General features: G+C 59.3%; 11 protein-coding genes across 11 annotated transcripts; 6 read left to right on the top strand and 5 right to left on the bottom strand.

The window, feature by feature from the left end:
* Window positions 1-192: 192 nt before the first annotated feature.
* Window positions 193-510, bottom strand: MAM_07260 (uncharacterized protein; the record flags this gene model as incomplete). Its single annotated transcript, XM_040826058.1, has 1 exon — window positions 193-510. The coding sequence occupies one exon, from the start codon at window positions 508-510 to the stop codon at window positions 193-195; it is 318 nt and encodes a 105-aa protein (XP_040675907.1).
* Window positions 511-1,281: 771 nt separating this feature from the next.
* Window positions 1,282-2,630, top strand: MAM_07261 (NAD(P)-binding domain protein; the record flags this gene model as incomplete). Its single annotated transcript, XM_040826059.1, has 4 exons — window positions 1,282-1,319; window positions 1,377-1,496; window positions 1,566-1,764; window positions 1,839-2,630. 4 exons carry the CDS (start codon window positions 1,282-1,284, stop codon window positions 2,628-2,630), a joined length of 1,149 nt encoding a protein of 382 aa, XP_040675908.1.
* A 657-nt stretch (window positions 2,631-3,287) lies between these two features.
* Window positions 3,288-5,299, top strand: MAM_07262 (acylase ACY 1; the record flags this gene model as incomplete). The annotated part of the gene is made up of 4 exons (XM_040826060.1): window positions 3,288-3,446; window positions 3,512-3,530; window positions 3,613-3,965; window positions 4,034-5,299. 4 exons carry the CDS (start codon window positions 3,288-3,290, stop codon window positions 5,297-5,299), a joined length of 1,797 nt encoding a protein of 598 aa, XP_040675909.1.
* A 239-nt stretch (window positions 5,300-5,538) lies between these two features.
* On the bottom strand, window positions 5,539-6,094 carry MAM_07263 (monothiol glutaredoxin-5 precursor; the record flags this gene model as incomplete). The annotated part of the gene is made up of 2 exons (XM_040826061.1): window positions 5,539-5,970; window positions 6,071-6,094. The coding sequence occupies 2 exons, from the start codon at window positions 6,092-6,094 to the stop codon at window positions 5,539-5,541; spliced, it is 456 nt and encodes a 151-aa protein (XP_040675910.1).
* A 451-nt stretch (window positions 6,095-6,545) lies between these two features.
* On the top strand, window positions 6,546-7,277 carry MAM_07264 (Flavoprotein; the record flags this gene model as incomplete). The annotated part of the gene is made up of 1 exon (XM_040826062.1): window positions 6,546-7,277. The coding sequence occupies one exon, from the start codon at window positions 6,546-6,548 to the stop codon at window positions 7,275-7,277; it is 732 nt and encodes a 243-aa protein (XP_040675911.1).
* A 202-nt stretch (window positions 7,278-7,479) lies between these two features.
* MAM_07265 (uncharacterized protein) lies at window positions 7,480-8,346 on the top strand (the record flags this gene model as incomplete). The annotated part of the gene is made up of 2 exons (XM_040826063.1): window positions 7,480-7,747; window positions 7,799-8,346. The coding sequence occupies 2 exons, from the start codon at window positions 7,480-7,482 to the stop codon at window positions 8,344-8,346; spliced, it is 816 nt and encodes a 271-aa protein (XP_040675912.1).
* A 647-nt stretch (window positions 8,347-8,993) lies between these two features.
* Window positions 8,994-10,327, bottom strand: MAM_07266 (Branched-chain amino acid aminotransferase II; the record flags this gene model as incomplete). The annotated part of the gene is made up of 2 exons (XM_040826064.1): window positions 8,994-9,173; window positions 9,272-10,327. The coding sequence occupies 2 exons, from the start codon at window positions 10,325-10,327 to the stop codon at window positions 8,994-8,996; spliced, it is 1,236 nt and encodes a 411-aa protein (XP_040675913.1).
* A 3,102-nt stretch (window positions 10,328-13,429) lies between these two features.
* MAM_07267 (Rossmann-like alpha/beta/alpha sandwich fold protein) lies at window positions 13,430-15,035 on the bottom strand (the record flags this gene model as incomplete). Its single annotated transcript, XM_040826065.1, has 4 exons — window positions 13,430-13,804; window positions 13,905-14,679; window positions 14,743-14,860; window positions 14,927-15,035. 4 exons carry the CDS (start codon window positions 15,033-15,035, stop codon window positions 13,430-13,432), a joined length of 1,377 nt encoding a protein of 458 aa, XP_040675914.1.
* Window positions 15,036-16,002: 967 nt separating this feature from the next.
* On the top strand, window positions 16,003-17,256 carry MAM_07268 (Histidine phosphatase superfamily, clade-1; the record flags this gene model as incomplete). Its single annotated transcript, XM_040826066.1, has 3 exons — window positions 16,003-16,107; window positions 16,239-16,463; window positions 16,534-17,256. 3 exons carry the CDS (start codon window positions 16,003-16,005, stop codon window positions 17,254-17,256), a joined length of 1,053 nt encoding a protein of 350 aa, XP_040675915.1.
* Window positions 17,257-18,856: 1,600 nt separating this feature from the next.
* MAM_07269 (uncharacterized protein) lies at window positions 18,857-20,285 on the top strand (the record flags this gene model as incomplete). The annotated part of the gene is made up of 2 exons (XM_040826067.1): window positions 18,857-19,482; window positions 19,565-20,285. The coding sequence occupies 2 exons, from the start codon at window positions 18,857-18,859 to the stop codon at window positions 20,283-20,285; spliced, it is 1,347 nt and encodes a 448-aa protein (XP_040675916.1).
* Window positions 20,286-20,817: 532 nt separating this feature from the next.
* On the bottom strand, window positions 20,818-23,828 carry MAM_07270 (MFS monocarboxylate transporter; the record flags this gene model as incomplete). Its single annotated transcript, XM_040826068.1, has 4 exons — window positions 20,818-22,233; window positions 22,287-22,294; window positions 22,493-22,922; window positions 23,007-23,828. 4 exons carry the CDS (start codon window positions 23,826-23,828, stop codon window positions 20,818-20,820), a joined length of 2,676 nt encoding a protein of 891 aa, XP_040675917.1.
* Between the last annotated feature and the right edge of the window lie 169 nt (window positions 23,829-23,997).

Genomic DNA, 23,997 nt, shown 5'->3' on the forward strand with positions numbered 1-23,997 from the left:
TCTTCCTTTTCACCTTCTTTTTGTCCCTCCGCCACCAAAGAAAGCAACGACATCATGGTGTGTAGAAAGTTTGCGCGTGCACCTGCTCAAAACGCCCCCGAGTAGAATGAATGCCCATGTGCCTTGCAGCACCCGTGGCCGGGCCGGGCAGGGCGTGTCAGATGGCGGCAGTGGTGTTTTCTTTCTACGTAGTTACTTTGACTCCGTCTTCGGCTTCTGCCCGCTTGAAGATGACTTCGCCTTCCCAGAGCCTGCTGCCGCCTCGGCCTTCACGTTGCCCGCTTTGGGGGCGTCAAGGGGATCAAGGGGCGATCGATCGGCCGCGACATCCTCTTCCGACTCGGTAGGGTGCGGCTTGTGGACCTGCGAAGACGTGGCGGGTGTTGATTTCTTCTTGGCAGCTAGCAGCCGTGCGCTGATGCAGAAGGGTCGCGCAGGCATCGCCGTGAGCGGCACTAGGGCGTCGGGGCGCGACGGGAATCGAGCTTTGGGCAGTTTTGCGGACCACATTTCGGTCAAGTTCACGGCGGCCCTTCGAATCGATGTCTCTGCACTCCAGGACTTGATGAAGGAAGAGAGGTTGTTGCGGTGAGACGGATGAGGGGCCGGCAATTTCCACTCCGGTGCTGCGGGGGCGAAAGCGGGAGCACTAGTCCCGATCCGGCCTCATCAGACCTCGTCCAATTAATTAGCAGTGTTGATAATCGACTCCTTTTCTCGTAAGTTGTAACTGTCCTGCTCAGTGATGGTCCTTTTTCCTCCCTTTTCTCCTTCCTCTCTCTCTGTTCTTTTTTTTTCTCGGAGAAGTGGAGGGCGCAACTCGCCGCCCCAGCTTAGTTTGCGGAGACCATCTTGTCAAACTTGCTGGGCTGGCAAGGAATTGAACTGGGATCTTACCGTTCAACAAATGCCATGGCGTCCCACTGACAAAGGTCACCTAATGCAGTTTGCGTGTGACAGTGGATGGAACAAAAAGAAAGGAAAAATAGAAACCGTGCAAAGCGCCTTCACTGCGTGTTTCTACTAGCCCTCTCGAACACTTCTTGACTTGATAACATGGCATTGCTCCGTTCCAAGAGCGGACGGGACGGACTTGGTCCTCCGTCATGTCAACTGGTTGCACCGATGTCGGACTCGGCCCCAAAATGCGATGTCCTGACCTAGACATTTCCCCGCAGAGGCACAATCAAAGACCCGACTCACTCGGGGCTCCCCCAGACGAACTTGGTCCACCTTGCCGACAGCAACCCGAATATCAACCCGCCTCGTCAACTCGTGGCCATGGCTGCGTCCTCAGCCGATTCGATCGTCATTGTGGGGTGAGTGAGCCCGAAATCTGGTCTGCTGGTCTATTGATGTGAACTCGTCTTTGCCAGCGCCGGCATCATTGGACTCGATGTCGCCCTCGTCCTTTGCAAGCGTGGGTTGGGCCGCTGCATAACCGTTGTTGCCGAATACCTCCCGGGCGATACTGCGCCATCCTACACCTCGCCTTGGTATGCTGTCGCAGCCGTGTTCAACTTCCACCTCGCGAGCCGGACCTGACCTGTCTCTCCCCTCTCCAGGGCCGGCTGCAACTTCTCCGGCATATCGGGAGGCGACGCGAATGCCCTCCGCTGGGATGAACTGGGCTACGCTCACCTCACAAACCTGGCCACTCACCACGCCACCGAGTCGTTTGTGTCGTTGACGCAGTCCATGGAGTATTGGGACGCCAACCCGCCCCACGACAAGATCAACTCCATGTCGGAGTACCTCAAGGACGTAGGTTTTGCATCCATTACCCAGACTCTGTTCTGCCGCAACAGGGCAAACCCACTCGTTGACCAGCATCCCAGTTCAAAATCATCCCGCGGCAACTACTACCCCAAGGCGTCGAGTACGGCATATGCTGCACGTCCGTCACCGTCAACGCCCCCAAGCACCTCGCCTATCTGCACGGCCTCCTCAAGGACCACTACGGCGTGCGCTTCCTCCGCCAGAAGCTGCCCGGCATCCAGGCAGCCTACGCCAGCCCCAGGACCAAGGTCGTCTTCAACTGCACCGGCAACGCGGCCAGGACGCTTCCCGGCGTCCAAGACGCAAAGTGCTTTCCTACCCGTGGCCAGGTCGTGCTCGCACGAGCCCCCCTAATGCGCTGCAACGTGATGCGCCACGGGCGAGACTACGAGACGTACGTTATCCCGAGGCCGCAGTCCAATGGCAACGTCATCCTCGGCGGGTTCATGCAAAAGGGCAACAGGCAAGTCTGCTCAACAGTGCACAGTGTGTCTCTATTCGTGCTGATGATGAGTCATTTCTTTCTCGGCGCGCGTAGCGATCCGTCTACGTACGGCCACGAAGCAGACTCGATCATAAGCCGCACAAAGGACCTCTGCCCGCGCGAGCTGCGCGACGGGCCATGCGAGATGCTAGCTGCGTTTGCGGGCGCCAGACCGTCGCGCCATGGCGGAGCAAGGGTCGAGCGTGAGCCCATATCCGTTGGAGGGTCTGACCGTGTCTTGGTGCACAACTATGGCGCTGGCGGTAGCGGGTTCCAGGCTGGGTACGGCATGGCGCTCGATGCGGTTGCGTGCGTTGACGATGTGGTCAAGGAGCTGGAGAGGGAGGTCGGCCGGGCCAAGATGTAACACGTATGTATGCATGAGGATGGCATGACGCTTGTCACGGAGAATGTCTATGTCCGGAGAATAAGGGGGAGCAACTAATAAGTGACGAATGACGACAAGGGATTAAAGGGTTGCAGGCGGATATCTTTGCTCTTTTTTTTTTTTTGCTCATACAGAAGAATCCCACCGAGGCTCCTTCAGGAATCCCACACTGCAAGAGGAGTGGCGAGAGACACATCTGCACCTTGTTCTTGATGGTTAAGCAGACATTCAGAAGTTGCCTCTCAAGTAGTAGGTACTGAGGTGCCTACGTTAGCTAGCTACCTATGTAGGTACCGGTACCTAGGTAGGTACTTGAAAAGGCACCCCGGTACTGGTACATGTCCCCCGCTCTCGCCGTTCATGCAACATTGACGTCAATGAATCCCCCCGCAGCGCCGATGGCGGGACACTTGGGACAGCTTCCATCTTGGCCGTCGACGTGGGGGAACACGGCAACGTCCAATCGCCCTTCTTGGGCTCTTGTCCCCGGCCGTTTCGTCGCACTTCACCCCCTTGATCCCCTCAGCCCTTGAACCTTTCTTTGCATCTTCTCAAGGGTAGCAAGCACTACGGCCTTGGTATAATTTATCAATTGATGATACTCGGTGCACGTCGTCGGCCGTCTGTCCGTCCGTCATGCCGCCCACCAGCTCGTCCGGCTTCCAAAACGCGGACCCCTTCAAGTTCGCCTCGCGGCGGAGCGTAGTCCACAGCACCGACGGCATCGTCGCCTGCAGCCAGCCGCTCGCCGCGAAATGCGGTCTCGACGTGCTCCGAGCAGGAGGCAACGCTGCTGTATGTCTACCGCCCGCCCGTTCAGCCCAGAAGACCTCAAGCTCCCATGTTAACATGAGCTGTAGGATGCCGCAGTGGCAGTTGGTACGCCGGCCCCCTTCTCCCCCAGAAACCACGGGCATAAACCACGGCGATGTCGTCTCTCCTAACCACGCGCGGTTTGCAGCCGCCGGGCTCAACATGACGGAGCCGTGCTCTACAGGCATCGGCGGCGACATGTTCATCCTTTTCTGGGACGCATCCGCCGGGCAGGTCATGGCCATGAACGGCTCTGGTCGCGCCGGCGCAAGGTCCACCCTTGCCGCCGTTCGCAACGGCCTCGACGTTCCCGACGACAAGCATGATGCCGAAATCCCCAAGACCAGCGCTCTGGCTGTGACGGTGCCAGGCGCCGCGGCCGGATGGGTCGACACCGTCGAGCGGTTTGGCAGCGGCAAGGTCGATCTGGGGCGTGTTCTGGCCCCGGCCATTGAGCTTGGCGAGAAGGGCTTCGCCGTGCACGAAGATGCCGCTCACTGTGTAAGAATGCTGAAACCCACCGCCGTCTACTTCGTGCATGTACCTGCTGACGTTGGGCGGAAATGCAGTGGGCTGCTTCCGAAGCCCGTCTCAGGCAAGCGTCGCCCAACTTTGCAGAAATGCTCAAAGTCGACCCCAACGCCGAGGCCGGCGTTCGCGCCCCCCGCGCGGGCGAAATCATGAAGAATCCAACGCTGGCCAGGACGTTCCGCACCCTGGCCGACGAGGGCAAGAAGGGCTTCTACCGGGGCCGAATCGCAAAGGCGCTTGTCGAGCTTGTCCAGAGTCTGGGCGGGCTGTTGGAGCTCGACGACCTCGAGCACCACTTGGAGGCAGGCAGCGAGCCCGCCGAGCCCATTTCTCTCAAATTCCGCGGCCAGGGAACTGACGGCGTCGAGCTCTGGGAACACCCGCCCAACGGCCAGGGGATAATTGCCCTGATGGCCTTGGGTATCATCCAGGAGCTGGAGAAGCAGGGCAAGATCCCGACCTTTGGGCCCGACGACTTCAACACGGCCCCGTACTTGCACGCCGTGATCGAGGCCCTCAGGCTGGGCTTCGCAGATGGCAGTTGGTTCGTCGCTGACCCCAACGTCACCAAGGTCCCCGTCCAGGGGCTCATCTCGCAGGAATACCTGGCGGAGCGAGCCAAGCTCTTTGATCCAACGAGGGCCGTCCTCTCCCATGAACACGGCAATCCGCCCTTTGTTTCACCTGCCCTGTCCAGCAGCGACACGGTGTACTTTGCCGTCGCGGATGCACAGGGCAACGCCGCGTCCTTTATCAACTCCAACTACGCGGGCTTCGGGACCGGCATCATCCCCAAGGGGTGCGGCTTTACGCTCCAGAACCGCGGCTCTAACTTCTCCCTCAACCCGAATCATCCCAACAAGATCGAGCCCAGAAAAAGGCCGTATCACACCATTATTCCCGGCATGGTGACCAACTTGCAGGACGGATCGCTCCACTCGTCGTTCGGGGTCATGGGCGGCTTCATGCAGCCCCAAGGCCATATACAGGTCCTGCTGGGGCAGCTCGTCGGTCGACTCAACCCGCAGCAGGCTCTCGACGCCCCGAGAATCTGCATCGGCGGCGGGCTCCCCGAGAGCGGCGACGCCATTGACTGGACGGTGAATGTGGAACAAGGCATGCCCGAGGAAACAGTCGAGGGGCTTAAGAGGCTCGGCCACAAGGTAAGCGTCGTGACCGGCACGGCGAGGGGACTGTTTGGACGCGGCCAGATTATACGCCACGTCGTTGACCCCGTGGACGGGACGCGGATCTGGTCTGCGGGCAGCGACATGAGAGCTGACGGCGCAGCATACCCTTTGTAAAATGCAGGTGGTAGGGCAAAGGCCGAGCGGGAATGCGTCCAGGGGAGAAGGGACAAGCGGCAGCTAGAATGACCGTCATTTAATGTCTAAAGAGAGATAAGAAACTTGTGTTCAACCTGGTATCTCGCAGGAGCCCACCCGCTGCCACCAGGATAATCGTACACAGAACCCCTCGGACCACCATCTAGTTTAGTTGTCTCCTCTCAACGCGTCACCTGTCCTGTTCTTTTGCCCGGCATTCACGCATCGCCCTCCATAACGAGGACGTCCTTGTCCTCAAAAAACTTGGCCAGCTCGCCGTTGGTATGCATTGTCCGCAGGATGTCGCAGCCGCCAACAAACTCCTTGTCGACGTACAGCTGAGGAATCGTCGGCCAGTCAGAGTACTCCTTGATGCCCTCGCGCAGGTCGGCGTCCTCGAGGACGTTGAAGGCGGCAAACTTGTCGGGATTGACGCCCTGCATGCCGAGGATCTTGATGACGGTGGCGGAGAAGCCGCACTGGGGCATCTCGGGGGTGCCCTTCATGAAGAGCACCACGGGCGCCGAGGCGACGGCCTTGTCGATGGCGGAGCGCGTCGCTTCCGAGAGGAGGCGGGCCTGGAACGGGACGGGCGTCAGGGGCGAGATGGGCGCTCGCACGGCTGGACGACCGGCGTGTCGTAGCAAGTTCTGCCGACCAACGGGTCAGTTTGGGGTTGCGAGGGACGGAGATGCTTCGTGCGTGCGAGGAGGAAGATGGGTTTCACGGAAGGGCGGTCGTGTTACGTACGGCTGCGACGCGTCGGGAAAACATGGCTCTCGAACGCTGACCAATCTGGAACGGCAACGGGCGATGAAGCTGTCGGTGGGCAGGGAGAAATATGGCTGAGATGCTTGGGAACTGTTGCTGCCTCTCGGATCATGATGTAAGAAAGATGACCCTGGGCGCTGGGCAAGCTGGCCAATCAGCGCTCGTGTAAATGAGCGCCCTTGCCGGTTAGTCCCACTGAGTGATGGACGGCGTGGTGGGTGACTGATCCACCACGATTCATGACGCACACTTCGACCTTGATTCTTATATAGACCTTTGACTTTCACTGCCTGCCGCGCTGCATCTCCAGTTTTGCATTATTTTGGCCACGCTTAAAGACGTAAAAAACCTGCGTCTTCACGTCGGAGTCTGCCGCGCTGCCGCCCGCCATCAGGAGTCAAGACAACTGCCTGCCGCACTCTATAGACACGACGACGAAAAAAACACACGCGCCATGCTGCAGGCATCAAGAAATGTGTCCGACTCGCAAGCAGACATTTCCCCCGCGGGCAACGTGTCCCTCGCCCGCAACGACGGCAAGAAGCACCTCCTCCTAGCCGTGTCCGGGTCCGTCGCCGCCATCAAAGTCGCCAACGTCATCAACGGCCTCGCCTACCACGGCAACCTCTCCATCCGGCTGGTCCTCACGGCCGCGGCAGAGCACTTCCTCAGCGGCCAGTCGGACGAGCAGCCCAGCGTCGCCGAGGTGCGGCGCCTGCCCAACGTGGATGGCATCTACACCGACTCCGCCGAGTGGACGAGGCCGTGGACGCGCGGGGCGCCCATCCTGCACATTGAGCTGCGTCGATGGGCCGACCTGCTCATGATTGTGCCGCTGAGCGCAAACACCATGGCCAAGATGGTGGCGGGCATCTGCGACAACCTGCTGCTCAGCGTGGTGAGGGCGTGGGACCACGACGGGTCCGTCGACGGCGTCCGCAAGAAGATTGTCGTGGCCGTCGCCATGAACACGGCCATGTGGAGGAACCCGCTGACGGCCAAGCACATCAGGACGCTCGAGGAGGATTGGGGCGGCGATGGCGGCTGGGTCCAGGTGCTGAGGCCTGTGTCCAAGACGCTGGCGTGCAACGATGTCGGCGAGGGTGCCATGGTGAGCTGGCAGGACATTGTATCCGTGGCCGAGGTCACGTTGGGCTTGGAGAATACAGATGGCTTGAGGACGTGACGGCCCGGAAGGGTGAGGATGAAAAATCTGCCTGCATCAATACACACGGCCATGACGTGTCTTGCCGTCTTCCTGGCGGAGTGCAGCGCGGGCACTGACGGCCAGCCGTCTGCCAGCTGTCGGAGCCTTGTCACGAATGCCTTCGGCCGAGCCAGACAAGCTCTCCCACCGACGCCGTCCCATCTGACATGTCCAACTCGCAATGGCCCGCCCACTCGACGACTGCTCTCCCGAAGCGAGCTCCTCCACGGCCGCCGAGAAGCCAGTTTCCGCCCTCCGCGCCAGGCTGTGCAGCGAGGACCCGTTCCATCTAGCTCACGCCTCTGCGTCCTCGTCCGAGCCGCACCGCAGGCACAGTGACATATACAAGCAGCTGCGGGCTGCCTTTTCCTCGGTGTCCGGCCCGCGACCAGCACCAGCACCGCATCACTCCCCGGACGGGGGGAGATTCATCATGAACAATCTCGCAGGTAGTCCTGCCGCCCTCGCCCTGCCGCGCACTTGGTAACCAAGCACGACAGAAACATTTGCCCGGTGCGGCGAGGAGACGTACAAGTCAGTCGCGTGCAACCTCGAGGCCGTCCACAGATCCCTGTCCGGCCAGATAGACGCCTTCCACGCCGAGTCTGCAGCGACGCTGAGCGACGCCGCCGCGCTGTACGAGAACATTTCGTACCCGCTATCGATGACGGTGTGCCACTCTGGGCGCTTCCCGCGGGGCACCATCGAGCAGCACTTGTCGGCGCTCCGGGACAAGATGGCCGCCGCGGAAGAGGAGCTGGCGTCCCTCGACGCCGAGTGGACGGCGTGTGTCGCCGAGGAAGCCAAGGCGATGACGGCGACAGCGGCCGACGACGACCCAGACCCGTCAAAGGACGTGGACGCCCTGGTGCACGAGATTGACGGCATAGTGAGGGACAAGGCCGCCGACCTGGACCACATGGACAAGGTGAGCGAGCCGTCCGCTGTCCGGCCAGCGCCACCAGGAGGGCTAACGAGCAGCAAGAAATATCGTGACCTGCTGTGGAGGGAGTCGCAGAAGGTGATGAAGGCCATCGTGGCGGACTAGGCGGCGCCAGCGGGAGACGCTACAGCCAGTAGTTATTTACTTTTACTGCAAGGTAGCAGAGAAGGGGGTTGCGCACGGCGCGCGCGCAGCCGCGGCGGCACGAAGTTTGCCAACCATGTACTTTATGAAACGAGCAAATGACGTAACGTAGGAGACGAAGCGTACAACACGGGCTACTTTGCGCGAGCCGGTCCCCTACGGCCACTCTGCGTGCAGGCGTGGCGTCCTTAATTCGTGCCAGGGCCCAGCAGCCTACCAAAGTACGCAAGTAACTATAACTACCCAAGGCGCACCGTGCCGGGGCAACCCCAGCAAAAGCCGCATCGAGGCCAGCAAGACGGAACACCGCAAAAGCTCTTACTTTCATGACCATCATTGCACATCCATCACGCATGTCGCCCGCCGCGCTGGAAACACTTCGCCCCCAACGCCCAACCAGTGCCCGGGAAAAGCAAGACAACTACAAAGGCATAAATAAATCCAACCGTCCTTCTAACCGAACATGGGTGATTAAAAACGAAAAAGTGCCCTTCCAAAAGCAAACTCCATCCGTGAATCGCTTCTCTCTCTCTCTCTGTGGATCTCTCTTACAAGGCGAGCAAAAGACTTGCCGTGGTCCCCGGGCGGCCCCGAGCACCCCGATTCACTCACTGCTCCTTCTTCTCGGGGATGACGACGCCCCAGGGGTGCTGCTCGCGGCCGTATATGATGTCGCTGATCCACGTCTTGATCTTGGTCGTCACCTCGCCGGCCTTGCCCTCGGGCCCCATGGGGATGTTGATGTCCTTGCCGCGGTGGTGGATCTGCGAAACCGGGCAGATAAAGTACTATGAAGGAAGACGAGTCAGCCAGGGGGGAACTGCACGTGTGGTTTTCAAAGAGGGCGACGGGAGGGCAGCAGAGCATCTGCTTTGCTCATCCTTACAGCAGTCCCGGCGGCAAAGGCCTCGAGGAGGCGGCCCTCGGCATCCGCCTCGACCAGCTCGTCAATGGTGTACTTGCGCTCGGTGACGACGACCTCGGAGGCGGGGATGCGCTCGCGCACAATGTCCAGGCAGCTGCGGCGGGTGACGCCGTCGAGGATGAGCTTGTCGTCGAGCGGGGCGGTGACGATCTCGGTGCGGCCGTCCCTGCGGCGCCAGACGACGAAGAAGTTGGAGGCGCCGGCCTCGGTGCACTCGCCCTGGGGCCCGTACAGCCACAGGATCTGGTGGAAGCCGCGGCGGCGAGCGTCCTGGGTGGCCGCGAGCGAGGGCCCGTAGTTGGCGCCGACCTTTGCGTAGCCGAAGCCGCCGACCCAGGCGCGCACCATGTCCTCGGGGGAGGTGTGCAGGCGCATGCCGCCGGGGGGCGAGTCCATGCGCGGCATGAAGGTGACGATGATGTAGAGCATGGCCTCCTTGGGCGCCTGGACGCCCAGCTGCGACTGGGTGCCGATGAGGGTCGGGCGGATGTAGAGGAAGTTGCCCGGCCGGGAGGCGGGCAGCCAGCGAGGGCCGTCGACGGACAGCAGCGCCACCACGAGCCTCTCCAGCTCGGCGGGCTCGAAGAGCGGCAGGGAGATGCGCCCGGCCGACATGCGCATGCGGGCGCAGTTGCGGTCCGGCCGGAAGACGCGGAGCTTGCCGTCGTGGCCGCGGAAGACCTTGAGGCCCTCGAAGCACTCGGTGGCGTAGTGCAGGCACGATGCCGTCGGCATGAGGCTCAGGGGCCCGTAGGGTTTGAGCTCGGGCACGCCCCAGCCCGTCGACGCCTTCCACGTAGCCGTCACCATGTGGTCGGTGGCGACAGTCTCGTCGCCCGCGTTGGCCGTGGCCTCGTCGGGCACGGGTCGAGGCGACTTGGTCAGCGAGTAGGTGAGCCTGGAGGCGTCCAGGGCCGCCTTTTGACCGCCGTCGCCGTTGGGCACGCTGGCTTCCTTGCGCTGGATGGCCGCGCCGGTCAGGTTGACGTCCTGCTGGGGGACGGCGGAGGGGGCCATTGTGGTGCTCGCTCGTGTGTTTTCGTGACTTGTTGCTGCTGCCTGGGTGCTCGTGATGTGGCAATGTCTCTGGATCAGAGGATTTCTCGACCTGGCCAGGTCTCAGCGGAAGTCTGGTTTTTCGAGAGGTTTCCAACCACGCTCAACTGCGGAGAAGGGGAGCAGAAGAAGAGGAAGAAGAAGAAGAAGAAGAAGAAACAAGAAACAAGGCCCAATCGCACTTACAAGACATGAAGCGGATTCCGCCCCTGTCGTGTCGTCCGCGGATGCAAGAATGCAGTGTTTGCAGAGTGTGTTCGGGAGGGGGGCAGAAGGAAAAGACAAGAACAAGGGCGGTTTAAAAAGAGAGCGAGTCAGAAGTAGTTAGCAGCACCCCCGTGCCTGCGCCGTGAAGTATCAAGTTATTCTGTATTCATGTTAGTGCCGAAGGGACCGGGTGCCGGGGTACCCATAGCATTCATTCTTGATAAGTACTCCGTACCCATGGCAGCCGAGCCGGACGTCTCCCAGAAGAGAAGAGACAGCGTGAGCGGGCTGGGCTGGGCTGCCTTGGAAAGGCGCGCCCCGTCTTTTCTTATCGCGGTCCCTCCTCTCCCGCCCTCTCTCTCTTGCTCTCTGCCGCGTGTCTTTTTGACGTGACGTGCTTTCTGCGTGGAGTCGACGTCTCGGGCTTGTTTTTTTATTTTTCTTATTTTTATTTTTTTACTTTTTCCTTTCAACACCGTCCCATCCGTGTGTGGGCAGCAGCCAGGCAAGTACCTGCCTTTCCGTGACACCTCCATTTCCGCATGGCTGGGGCCACCAAACACTAAGTGAGCAAGGCAGACAGACAAGGACACCGGGCATACAAGGTGCCGACGCAGGTTATCTGTGCGCGAGTCGCATCGGCACGTCACGAAATGGGCCGTCAAGGATGCCAACAAGGCCAACACAAGCTGGTTTCCGAGGAACACGGCGGCCGCACATGGAACAAGGAACCAAGGGACAGGAAAAAAATGTACTCGGTACTCCGTGGAGAGCCGCCGCCCATCCGCCCCGCGTGCTCGGCAGACCCGCCCGTGGCCCCATGGAGGGGGCGCTCGCTCAATCGGGAAAGCAAGGTGGGCAGGTGACTCGTCGCCAAAGCCGCAGGGTTGGTAGGCGCGACCCAGGCCCTCCGACGCCTGCCGCTCCTCCACGGCACTCCGCGAGGCCCGTCCAAGTCGGCTTACACCTCAACTTGGGTCTGCACGGTCGGGCCCTGTGCACGACGGGGAGGGGACGCAATAGGGGGGGTTGCTCGATGGCACAATTCAATCAATTCCCATTTAAAAAGCGCGCCTGCGATGCTGGAGAGACGAAATGGAAGGGCTCGATCGACCCCCGTCTTGGTCTTCGGCCTGTGCTGCTGCAGCAGCAGCAGCAGCAGCATGCACCGCAACCACGCTTCCGCAGCTGTGCGACGCCGGGCCGGGCCAAGCGGTGCCAAGCGGTGCGGAACCGAGCCGTGGAGTCGAGGCAGACAGACGGCTGCAGGCTCCTCGAGTGCCCAAGTACACAGGCAGCGCCAGACCATCCAATTGAGTAGGTACCGAGTACGCCGTGCTCGAGGAGACATGTCCGTCGGCCCGACCTGAGACGGCGGGCGTGCCGAGTTGTCTGGATAGGCACTGGCGATTGAATACGAATGTTGCCGTCGTGGCCGTCATTCTACAAGTCGTCGTCCATCCATCATCTCACAATCGTTGTCAACTTGTCAACTGCACCTGCCGGCCTCGCCCCCAGCCCACCATGCACGCCGATTCAGCCAGCCTTGGAGGGGAAGAAAAAACTAAAATAAAAGTGGCGGTGTGCGTCATGATAAAGTCACCCGGGACAAAAGGAATGCTCGTGAGCCGTTTTTCCCCCCACGCATTCGCGTCTGGGTTTCTCCAGAATGTCTCTAGAATTTCGCCGAGACCACAAGGGCGCACTAAGGCCTGTCTGTAATAGAGCTCATGCCGTTGTCCGTTTTGCGATTCATGGGAGGGGCCCCACGATGGTCCAACCAGCACTCGAGGGCGGAATTGCTCTCACCGAAACACCGCCGCGGATAGCCGCGCTGCCCTGCGTAAACGTCGGGCTTCTGGTCTAGTACGGAGGAATGCTGCTCTTAGCTGTCTGATGACATGCAAATGGTCAACCGCCTACCGCCAACCGCCCACGTCACCACGCTGTGCTCACCCAGACACCATCAGATTTCACTTTGCAGTCCATTTTCCAACGCAGTCAAACAAGCTTTATTGCTCCACAGCCAATGAAACAGATGCCTACTGTATTCGTCGACTCGACTTGGTTCCTCATTCAAGAGGTCGTCTCCCTTGGTCATCGCACTCACTCTCTCCGACTCTTGTCTTGTGGCAGCACACACAAATTCTCACGCGCTCCGTCGCTCTCCGTTCATGAGATCACCGTCCTGGGTAACACGAATACCTGCCGGGAAGCTCGCGCAAAGTGCACACGGCCGCCGCGCCTCCCACACTCTCCTTTCGTAAATAAGTGCTGCGTAGTTGAAAGCACACACTTGCCCGCGTGACCATGGTTTTACCACCGCGGTTCAACATTGACCTTGCCATCCAGCCCCAGAGTCCAAATCATTCCGAGGCTGATAAGTGATATCCGTCACGCTCGAGCTTCTCCTCTCTGTTTTGTTCCAATCACTGATACTCCGTGTGTCTCTTCCTACTCGGTAGCGACTGCTACAGCGTCACCGCCCTGCCCTGCCTTTGCCAAACCTCGTCATCAACTCGACGCTGCCAGCCATCTTTGTCTGTTCACTTTTGCTTTCATTCCTTCTCTCCGGCTTGCACAAGTGGCCCGGGGGTGAATCAAGCCGCCCCTCGCTTCACCTGCCCTGGCCCTCGTGTCTGCCATGGACGACCTTTGTCGAGAGCCATCCAACAAGAGGCTCGTAGTATCCGGTCCGAGTACAACACAAGACAAAAAAAAACCCGATCCATAAATGCATGGGTCGCTGCATCATGTGCCAGTGATACTTGATGTCCCGCCTGTGCTCTCACCTGCACGCTGCAATACGCAATATGCAGCTCGTCGTCAACCACAGCTCTTCACAGTCCGCGCGGCTTACGCATTGGGACCAACGGCATCCCCAGCACCGGTGCTGGCTTCCCTGCTGCGCTGCTCCTCTTCCAATATCTCACGTTGTCTAGCTGCTGCTTCCACCTCTGCCTTGACACCTTTGGCTCGCTGTCTCGCCTCGTACCTGTCGCGGCTCTTCATGATGCGTTGCACGATCTCGCCGGCATTAACTTCAGCAAAAGCATGCTGCCCAATCTCCCGGTAGATTCCCATCTTCTTGGTCGCGGTATACGGGTCGTACGTCAGCGGCATAAACGCCGTCGGGCCGTGATAGATGGCATCCGGAACACCCCATGGCATTGACTTCAAGTATGACTCTGTCGGGGTGAACGGGGCGCCAAACACGACGGCGTTGATGTACTACAATAAAAAGTCAGGACCACTGGCAAGCAGAAGCCTGCTGCCATCATGTCTCGCCTGTCCGTTGGCCAAGACCACGATGCAACAGTGCAGCACATACCTTGCATTGCAAGACACAAAGACCGCGTTCGAAAATGTTCATAATCGGGTAATTGACACCCTTCCACTGGTTAATCACTTCATCGTCATGGACTCCAACAACCACAAACGCCGGGTCATAATCTTTGCCGCCGTTGCTCGTGCGTTTGCTCTTGGCTTCGTCAGAGTACCAGTCCGACTTGCCGGCCACTTTCGCTTCCTCAACGACTACTCTTCGCAGAAACTCGATGTGACCACTGGAAAACAAGTCGAATCCTCCGTCCACGTAAACAATGCGTTGTCCTGGCCGAGGGCCGATGCCAGTGAGCAGCTTCTCAAATGTTCCCGTCTCTTCTTCAGTGTCCCCCGCCTTGGCCTGGTTTGAGGCATTCCAGAACCACACATCGGCTCCGGGGGCCTTTGCTGTTTCATTTGTCGCGTACAGCTTCATGCGCTCTAGCATGGTCTTTCCCTGGGCTTTGCGTTCGTCGGGGCTTCCGTACCCCTCCTCTCCAACAAGCATCTCTTGTAGAGAATGAATAAAGTGCGTTTTTGTGCACAGAAGCATGCGGCCAACGAGATCGGTGGTGGAGATGCCCGGAGCGCGCCTCACAACTTTGAAGCGACCAGCCTGCTTGACAAAGCGGTAGCAGTCGTTGCCGTCACCGTCAGAAGTGATATCATCTCCATGCACGACATATTTACAGCCGTAGTGCGTGATATAAGGAAGCTCGGTGACGTATGGAGCATGGCCAATGGCCTTGGTGACCCAGCGGCAAGCATTTGCGGCTGCCAATCTAAGTCGCGGATCAGAATGACGACAAGCTCAAAAGTTGGGACTGATTCCATCGGCGCCATACCTTTCTTCCAGGGTCATGACGGTCGGGCCCTTGTTTGCCAGAATTTCTTCGTCAGAATGCACGCCAACATACAGCTCGTCGCCGAGCTGCCTGGCTTGAACCATGGCGCCGGCGTGACCTAACAGCAGCAATTAAGTAAGCCGTGAAAATGAAGGCATACCCATCCGAGAGCTTGTTGACATACCATGGTGAAAGAAGTCCCAGCAGCCATCAACCCAAATACGGCCGTCGAGCAGCTCAGGGGCAGGCTCCCCTTGTGGCTGCCCCTCCTCGGTAGCTGCGCTCATGCTCATGGTGGGGTAGCAGCGACAGTCGTCAAATGGATGGGAAAGGGGAAGGGAAGGTATGACAGATGCACATGTGGTGAATCGCTTTCGATACGGCTGACAACCAGGTCTGCGGTTGGATCGTGGTTTTTGCGTTGGGAGATGTGTCCATCGCAGACGTCCATGTCCGGGTCCGGGTCCAGTCAAATTAGGAATGGGGACCTCACATGCGGACTCGCCGGGCGGTAAGGGGGCCAAGGCCAGGGGGCCCTTGATGAGGGATTGAGGCAGGAGCCCCTTTGTCCCATCTTGCTCCCTGTGCTCCTTGCTCGCGTTGGCACAGCCCGCCTAGCACGCATGAGCCAGATGTCAGACACCAGATGCATCCATTGGCGACGACTGCTTGATGGATGATGGCGACTTATTAAACCTCGTGGAGCGGAGAGTCATGAGTTGTGGCGGACTCGTCGCGTTAATCCGCATCTGTCAAGATCGAGGGCTAATGATGAACACACACAAAACGTGGCTTCTGGCTACGCCATTTTTGGTGTGACGGCATCTGATTACGGCCGAGTGATCCGGGTTGGCCACGTGCAGTTCCTGATACTGATCCATCTCGCCGGATACCATATTCCTTCACTTGGTGTCCATGGAAAACAACTACGCACAGCTTGAACAAGGGACTCGAGTGTCTTCTGTGCATCAACGCTGCCTCACGCATATCCAGTCGATTCAGTGGGAACCGAAGTAGCTTGACGGCTGGCTGCAACAAATAAGCCCAAAACTCACTCCCACATCCACGTTGCCGATCCATTGGCGCCGGCTTGGGCGTCGTCGACATTCAACATTCCAACATGTGCATCGCCTTCCATTGTTCATAAATCAATTAACTCAGCGCCGTCCCCTCGTACAGGCTACAGCACAGCTGCTAACCGTCAGCCCGAGCATGAAGTTTTTGTCCCTCCCAGCCTTGCTAGTCCTTGCATCGCACACCATGGAGCCATGGCATGAGGCAAAGGGCAGGCAAATCCAGTACACGTCCGTGGCAGGCTACTTTCTCCAAGACGATCCCGACACGAATCCAAGCGGCTTCGACTATGTACGTGCAAGGGAGACTAAAAAACACAGAAAAATAGAATCAGCCCAATGGCGTGTGGCGTGGCCATTCCCTCGCCCTGCTTTTTTCACCTTCTCTCAAGTGCTCGCGCTGACACGGGATTTCGTACGCAGGCTCAGCACAACTTTGGGTTGATAGACAGGAAATACCCCACGGACGACGAGTTTGACCCTGACGGCATCCAGTCGCAATGGCAGCGCTTCAGCGAGTGGGTTCATCACCTCAACCACGACTGTGGCAAGGGCGAAAGCACCCGGTACAAGGTCGTCTTCTTTGGGCGCCATGGTCAGGGCTACCACAACGTCGCCGAGAGCTACTATGGCACGCCTGCATGGAACGTGAGTACGCCCTCTCGCCTCGCGTCGCCTCAACTCGGGACATGGTGACATCTGACACGTCAGTCTCCAGTGCTACTGGGCTGAGTTAGAAGGCAACGGCACCATCACGTGGGCCGATCCGGTCTTGACTGCAGACGGCTTCAGTGAGGCCCAAAAGGCCAACAGCTTCTACAAGACGCTCCACGAGGAGCAAAGCATGCCGCACTTTGAATCATACTACAGCTCTCCCCTGAAGCGATGTCTCCAAACGGCCAACACGACGTTTGGCACCCTGAAGACGCCCCCGAAGCACCCGTTCGTGCCCACCATCAAGGAACTCTTCCGCGAGGACATTAGCATCCACACATGCGACCGCCGCTCCACCAAGTCCGAGATTGCCGAATTCATGCCAGGATGGAACTTTGAGGACGGCTTCACCGAGAAGGACGAGCTATGGCAAGCCGACAAGGGAGAGACGCCGGTCCACCAGGTCGCCCGTAGCAAGGCCGTTCTCGACGACGTCTTTACCCACGACGGCTCTACATGGATCAGCGTCACGAGCCACTCTGGTGAAATTGCCGCGTTGCTCACCGCGCTGAACCACCGGCCCTTTGGCCTGTCAACCGGGCAGATTATTCCGGTTCTCATCAAAGCTGACGTGGTGCCGCCTGCGCCCTCGTCGACCACAACCGCTACTACTACCGGGTTCACCCCCGAAGCTACGTGTGAACAGCCGCCGGCCACGAGTCTTCCGGACGGAGGGTGCGTGTGTTCTAGCACTGCCTCTAATATTATGCCGCTGCCGACACCGTAGCCACCGCAGCTGTGGGGTTCTCGCTCAGTATACTTTTCTGTAAATAGCGTGTAAGCTTGAGTTATATATAGAAACAAATTCGAGACCCTTGGCAAGTGAAGCTGAAGGGGAAACCGGTAGGGCAATGCAATCTAACGGTCAAGTAGCCTCACAAGGTCGAACTCTGCATCGCCATGTCTGGCAATGGAACAATGCCAAGAAACTAATGCATATTATTTGCCTATCGAGATGGCTTTTTCAAGGCAACATGAAAAAAATAAGTAAACCTATATACATACATATATATGTGTGTGTGTGTGTGTGTGTGTGTGTTTGTGTGTGTAAAGAGAGAAGGAGAAAGAAAAGGAAGCCCACACAAATAGACGAAAGCGCAATTAAAGCCAAGGCGATAAAAAAAAATAAAAAAAATTGCATCTCTCCGTATCTCATCCAAAGATTTTGTTTTGCAAAAGCTTAATCCACGGCCGAGCCAGGGGCAGCCCGGCACCGGTGGTGGAAACAGACCAACAGGGTTTCAGGCGCATAGTAAAGTCAATGGGAGGGGAAATGAAACGAGAAAACGGGGAGGGGAAGGCAATATCCGCCGAATCAGGATCCATGTGTCCCCGCGGAGGGGATATCTCCTGCATCGAGGCTGGGTCGGGAGTCGGAGCTGTTCTGAGGCTCTCGCGGAATTCATCATTTCGTTTGCTCCGGGTTGAGCTGCGAGGACGTCTGTCACACGGAGGGTGCTTAGTTAGATCCAAGTACATAACCTGGAAAAGGACAGCCATTGTCAGGGTAACCCTGCCCTGGCAGAGCAGTCTCGAAATGAGCGTATTATCACCATCTCCTTGACGACTGTTGATGTCTTCTTGTGCCGACTCTGCCGAGTGTGTCCCTGCAATTTGCATCAGCTGCGACATGGCTGACGGGGGGGCGGCGTTTTTCCGCCTTGCCATCAGTCAAAATTGTCGGTGCAATTCTCGCCAACAACGAGCGGCAGTAGGTAGGTATATTTAGGTCGGTGGTGACGTCGGGCATGGCGAGTACCGACATGCGGCGTCCTGCGTTTCGAGTCTCGACAAGAATCCAGGAATCCAGGAATCCCGGACCATCCCGGCCAGGGCACGTGGTGGGCACGCAGCGTGGCCAATAGAGTTGCGGCGCCATCTCCACATGTGCCAATTCACGTCAAAGCTCAGCCTCCCAATCCGCTGCGGCTCCCACCAAAAGTCGACGGGGGGGGGCACGCCACCTCCATGCAATGTTCCTGAATCTACATTAAATTCAGATTCCCCCGTCTCCAGACTACAGGTTCGATGCTGGCTCAAACATACGAGCACGACGCTACTTAAGCAGTCGGCTCTGGAGTTGAGCTGATCTCGCCGCTGCACTGCCGACCTTGACTCTCTGACGACGCCTTCATTCATCCACCCGGCTGCGTTCTACAGCCCGCGTTGCCATTCTCCGCTCAAGCGGTGCCGGACTGCACTACTTCGCACCGCGCCTAGACGTCAACTTTAATAATCACCCAGTCGGCCTTGGCCGTGGTCATCCACCGACGCCGAATCCGGCCCAAGCTTATTAGTTGCAGTCCCGTCACACAGCCGCCGCCGCCATGCAGCGAACTACGCCGACCTCCTCCTCGACGCCCGTCTTCCCCGGCGCTCCCTTTTCCGTCGCCCTCTTCACCAACCCCGGCTCCTTCTCGAGGCCATCAACCCGTGACGGCAGCGTCGAGCCGCTTCATCACCCGCCGCAGTCACCCCCGCCGCCCATTCCTACATCCGCTCCCGTCAAGGAGTCTCGCAAGGCCTCCTTCTCGCGCAAAGCCTCGCTCTCCGGAACCGCGCGTAGGAGAGGCTCCTCCGTGGGCTCGGCGGCTGCTTCGAACCCCAATGCCGTTGTCACAGACGCTGCCGCGCCGCCAGCACTGCCCGAGTACGCACTGCCCGCCGCAGCCAAGCTTCAAAACCGCGACAAGCGGGACGTGGGAGGTGTCGACGACAGCGTCCGAAGCCCCGTCAGTCCAAGCGGCGCAGCCGGCGGTCTTGCGAGCATGAGCAGGACGAACACCGCTGCAGGGGGCGGCTACTTCCCGCCTCCCATGTCGGCCGGGGCCACCGCCTCGCTGAATAACACCGCCACCGGCACCTGGCAGCAGAGCGAAGCGAGCATGATACACGAGCAGATGACCGACGTGGCCGCCAAGAGGATATCAACGCTGGAATACCTGCGAAAGGCGTATGTACAACCGCAACAACATCAACGACGGACGCAGCAACGCTGTATGCCACGGACGCAGCTACTAACTCTCACTGTGCAGGCACGAGGGCCGGGTGTACTGGTTCAACACCTATCTCTTTGAGCGGCCGGACCTGTCGCGGATGCAGTGTCTCGACCCGCGCAAGCTCGCCCGCAAAGCGGCAAACTACCTCCTCCTCGGGCTCTCCATCCCCACCGTCATCGACCTGTACTCGTCCACGCCCATCGAATTCCTGCGCTGCCTCAACTCGCTGCTGTCGGAGTTTGATTCCTTCCAGCAGCTCCACGGCGATTCCTCGGCGGCCCACGCGCGGGCCCGGTTGCCAACCATGTTTCGCCGCCCCGGCGGCAAGTCGCGGCGCTCCGGGTCGGCGGCGGACATGCACCTCGACGACTCGCACGCGTTCCCTCACCCCAGCGGCGCCGGCGCCGGCAACACCACGCCGTCGGTCATGAACTTTGCCGTCTCCGAGAGCGACCTCTTCCCCGGCGAGGAATACACGTACCTCCTCACGCCCGCGCTCCCGTTTGAGCCCGACTTCGTGGAGACCTTTGCCACGCTGTGCGACGTCCTGATCGACTGCTACTCGCGGCTGCTGGCCCTGGTGCCCACTCCGAAGGAGTGCTCCGCCCCGGTGGCCGAGCTCTTCGCCAAGGTCGACTCGAAGCTGCGCAAGATCATAGTGCAGGGCGTGGTGAAGGAGTTTGAAGACCACAGCAGAGCTCACGTCAAGACCGAGGTGGCCAGCATCGGCAAGGTCGTCCTGGGGGGTCTAATGTGATGCGACAGGTGGCAATGATTACGACTACCATGGACACGGACAGTTGATTTTCTACACGGCTTCATTCTTACGGAGGTGCATTTTTTTTTTCTTGTTGCAATGGGGGCTCGGAGTTTCTTGTTTCCGCATGCAACCGGTTGTCGTTGTCGCAATGCACGGGAGGACAGGGACATGGGTAAATAATGGGCATGGGTAAATAATTGGTGCATGTGGGAAGGCTCTTTGTTTTTTTTTTCCCCTCATCTAGAGTATATGAGCGACGATGGTATCACGGTATTGTGGGATGTCTGGGTTCGGGAGAAAGGCGCGTGCGCTGACACGGCTCGAGTTAGTGTAATCACGGAGAGTCATATTGCGATATACCGACTCGGTCAACGTAGTCTGCTTGTCTCACTTGCCGACGACTGCTGGGCGTTGCGAATGCCATGTACACCGGGATAGGAAGCTGCCCGAGAGACCCTCTATACATTGAAGCAGGGTATACATTATGGTACAAGACATAAATACACCGTCACGCATGTGCTGCCGGAAATCACTTGGCACCGACGGCCGCAGCGGCCGCCTTGGCCTCCTCCTCGGCGACGAGAGCGTCAATCTCCCTCGCCACCAGCCACTCCCTGGCGGCGTCCATGACGCGATCCAGCGTCTCGCCGCCGTGCAGCACGTCGGGGAGGTTGTGGACGTCGAGGCCGGCGCGGTGGTCGGTACACCGGTCCTGGTTGTAGTTGTAGGTCCGTATCTTGTCCCCGCGCGTGATCTGCGTCTGCGAGAGCACGCTGTTCCTGAGCCGGGCGGCGGCCTCGGCGCGCTGCTCGGCGCGCTGGCTGGCGATGCGCGAGCGCAGCAGCTTCCAGGCGTCTTCGCGGTTGCGCTGCTGCGAGCGGTGGTCCTGCATCGACACCGTCGTCCCGGTGGGCAGGTGCGTCATTCGAATCGCCGACTCTGTCTTGTTGACGTGCTGCCCGCCCGCACCGCGGGCCCGCGTCGTCTCGACCTTGACCTCTTGCGGGTTCACGTAGAAGTCGCTGTCTGGGCCGTCGGCGTCGGCTTCGCTGCTGCTGCTTTCTGGGAACGACGGCAGCACCCAGACTGCCACGGCGCTCGTGTGGACCCGTCCCTTGCTCTCGGTGCTGGGGATCCTTTGCACACGGTGCATGCCGGCTTCGCTGCGGAACGTGTCGTAGGCGCCTGCGTCTTGGATCTCGAGGATGGCTTCTTGGAGCGGGCTTTCCCCCGCCGACGACGACTGGTCGCCGGCCGCGTCGGCCATTTCGTACTTGAGCACGTTGGCGCGGTAGCCGCGGCGCAGGCATAGCGCCTTGTACATCTTGAAGACGGAGTCTGCAAAGTACCGCCCCTCGAGGCCGCCTGGTCCCGGGCGGAATTCGATCATGCACGGCAGGTCGGCGAACGGGTGCCGCGGCGTGAGGCTGGCGGAGAGCTTCTTTCCCAGCGACTCGAGCTTTGCCTGTTCGGTTTGCAGCTCATCGCGTGCAATGGCCGCCAGGTCGGGGTCCTGCTCGTCGTCCGCCATGGCTTGGAGGTCGCGGATGGACGAGAGCGACTGCCGCCATGCTGCGAGGGCTGCGGCTACGCGGTCGAGCTCGCCTGCGCGGCGGGCCTTTTGCGAGTCGAACCGGGCGTTGAGGGATTTCTGCAGGGCTTCACGCTCGGCAAAGAGGGACTGGGCGCGCTGGAGCAGGCTGGGTGCCAGTGTTGATGGCGTGGGCGGTGTCGTGGTGGTTGGCAACTGCGTGGTTGTCACTCTGGCGTCGACGGCGCTCGAGGTCCGATTCGAAGCGAGGCGAGTGAATTGTCGCCAGTATGAGCGCTGGCGCACGCGTGTGCAGCTTTGGCATATCCATGGTGCTGAGAACATGAACATGCTGGGCTGTGAGAATGAAGGGTTTTGAACATTGGCCTGCCGTTCAACAAAAACCGGCTTGAGCTGAAGTGGGGATCAGCAATGGGCACACGACAAACCGGCTTTTCCGTTCTTACCAGACGCACTACGTACAACACCAACAGGCTCGGCCCCGGCAGGGTTCAGTCTATCGTCAATTGGCTACTCGCGTCCATCGTTTCTACATGTGTGTGCTCTATATGCGTGCCGGATGGTGCACGGCTTCATTGTTTCCGGCCCTCATCCTTCTTGCTTGCCTTCCTCGCCCCCAGCAGCAATAGCCCGCCCAGCACGAGACACGAACCACCCCAGATCTGGACGGCCAGATACCTCCCGCCGTTCACCTCAATCAGCTTTCCTGCCAGCGGCGGGCCCGTCAGTGCTGCGACGCTGACGATTGTGAAGATCATGCCGATCCTTGTGCCGGCCTTGCTCAGGTCCTTGGTCAATCCGGCCAGCGTAGACGGGAACATGCCTTGGATGGCGGCGCCAAAGAATCCATAGATGCACAGCCAGGCGTAGTCTGCGGGCACGTTCCGGACGCCTATCCAGCCGAACATGCAAATGGCTGCGCAAAAGATGGAGGGAATGAATGTGTCGACGGCTCCCAGGTATCGATCGGCGATGAATGCCGGGATGAGACGCCCCGGGATGCCGACGGCGTTGATGACGAGGAGCATTGTGAAGGACGTCGACTGGGAGCCGCCCAGGACATTGAGAGCATACGCCCGGGCCTGGATGCAGTAAGTACGGAGTAGCTACTTGGATATGCGTTGCAAATCTGGCAGGGGGTTGACTGTCCGGCGCAGAGGACCTACATAGTAGTACGCAAAGTATGCAGCCCACAGCGTGAAGAACATACTGACGGCAAACAGGAGATATGTGCTGTCCTTGAAGGCGGCCATTTCCACAATGGGACCCGACTTCCTCGGCGGCAGTCTTGGCTCGACCAGCAGATAGACAATGACGGACGAAACCAGCACGACTAATCCCATCGTTCGCACCGTCCACGGAAAGCCGAGCTTGGGCAGAAGCTGCTGTGCCATCAAGGCAAAGACGATGCCCCCCACAGCCCCCCCACAAGCTCCGAGCGATATGGCAATGCTCTTCTTCTTGGAGAAGTAGGTCGAAACATTGGCGACTGTGGGCGCAAAGACGACTCCGCACCCGAGGCCTTGACATATTCCCTGGGCCAGGAACACTTGCCAGTACTCGTGGGCCACGCTGGTCATGGCAATGCCCGCGAGCTGAAGCAGGTTGCCAATGACGAGAGCAGCCCTGTAATAGCCGGCGTCGAACGCTCGGCCGGCAAAGGTGCCGACCAGGAAGACGAGGAAGATTTGGACACTGCCTATCCAGGCGATTGCCGAGGGATCCATGGCCAGCACCTCCGCATAGTAAGGCTGGAAGATACCAAAGCTAATCATGTAGCCCCATGTGTTGAAGACGATCAGGTGTCCCGCGAGCACCTGACACCAGGCTCGGACACCGCCATCGGGGGGCGAGGCCTGGTAGGCTCTGTCGAGGGTGGATATGCGGGCAACGAGGTCCTCGGGATGACCTGCTTCTTGTTTGGCGTGTGCTTCGAGTAGTGCTGGAGAGTGTGTGCTTGCCACCCGGGCATCGGATTTCGAAGCCATGGTCTTTTTGTTCTTGTCTTTGCTGCAGGACGAGGCAAGCCGTCCGCCCTTTTGGTCCGGGGTTTACACTTGTTCACTCGAACATGCATTGCAGCACTGCAAGCTTTTAATAGGGCTCACTGCCCCGTGATGACCCGGTTTCATTTACTGATATGGGTCTCGAGCCATG

Source organism: Metarhizium album (assembly GCF_000804445.1).
Source record: "Metarhizium album ARSEF 1941 chromosome Unknown scaffold_29, whole genome shotgun sequence".
NCBI classification, from domain to species: Eukaryota; Fungi; Ascomycota; class Sordariomycetes; order Hypocreales; family Clavicipitaceae; genus Metarhizium; species Metarhizium album.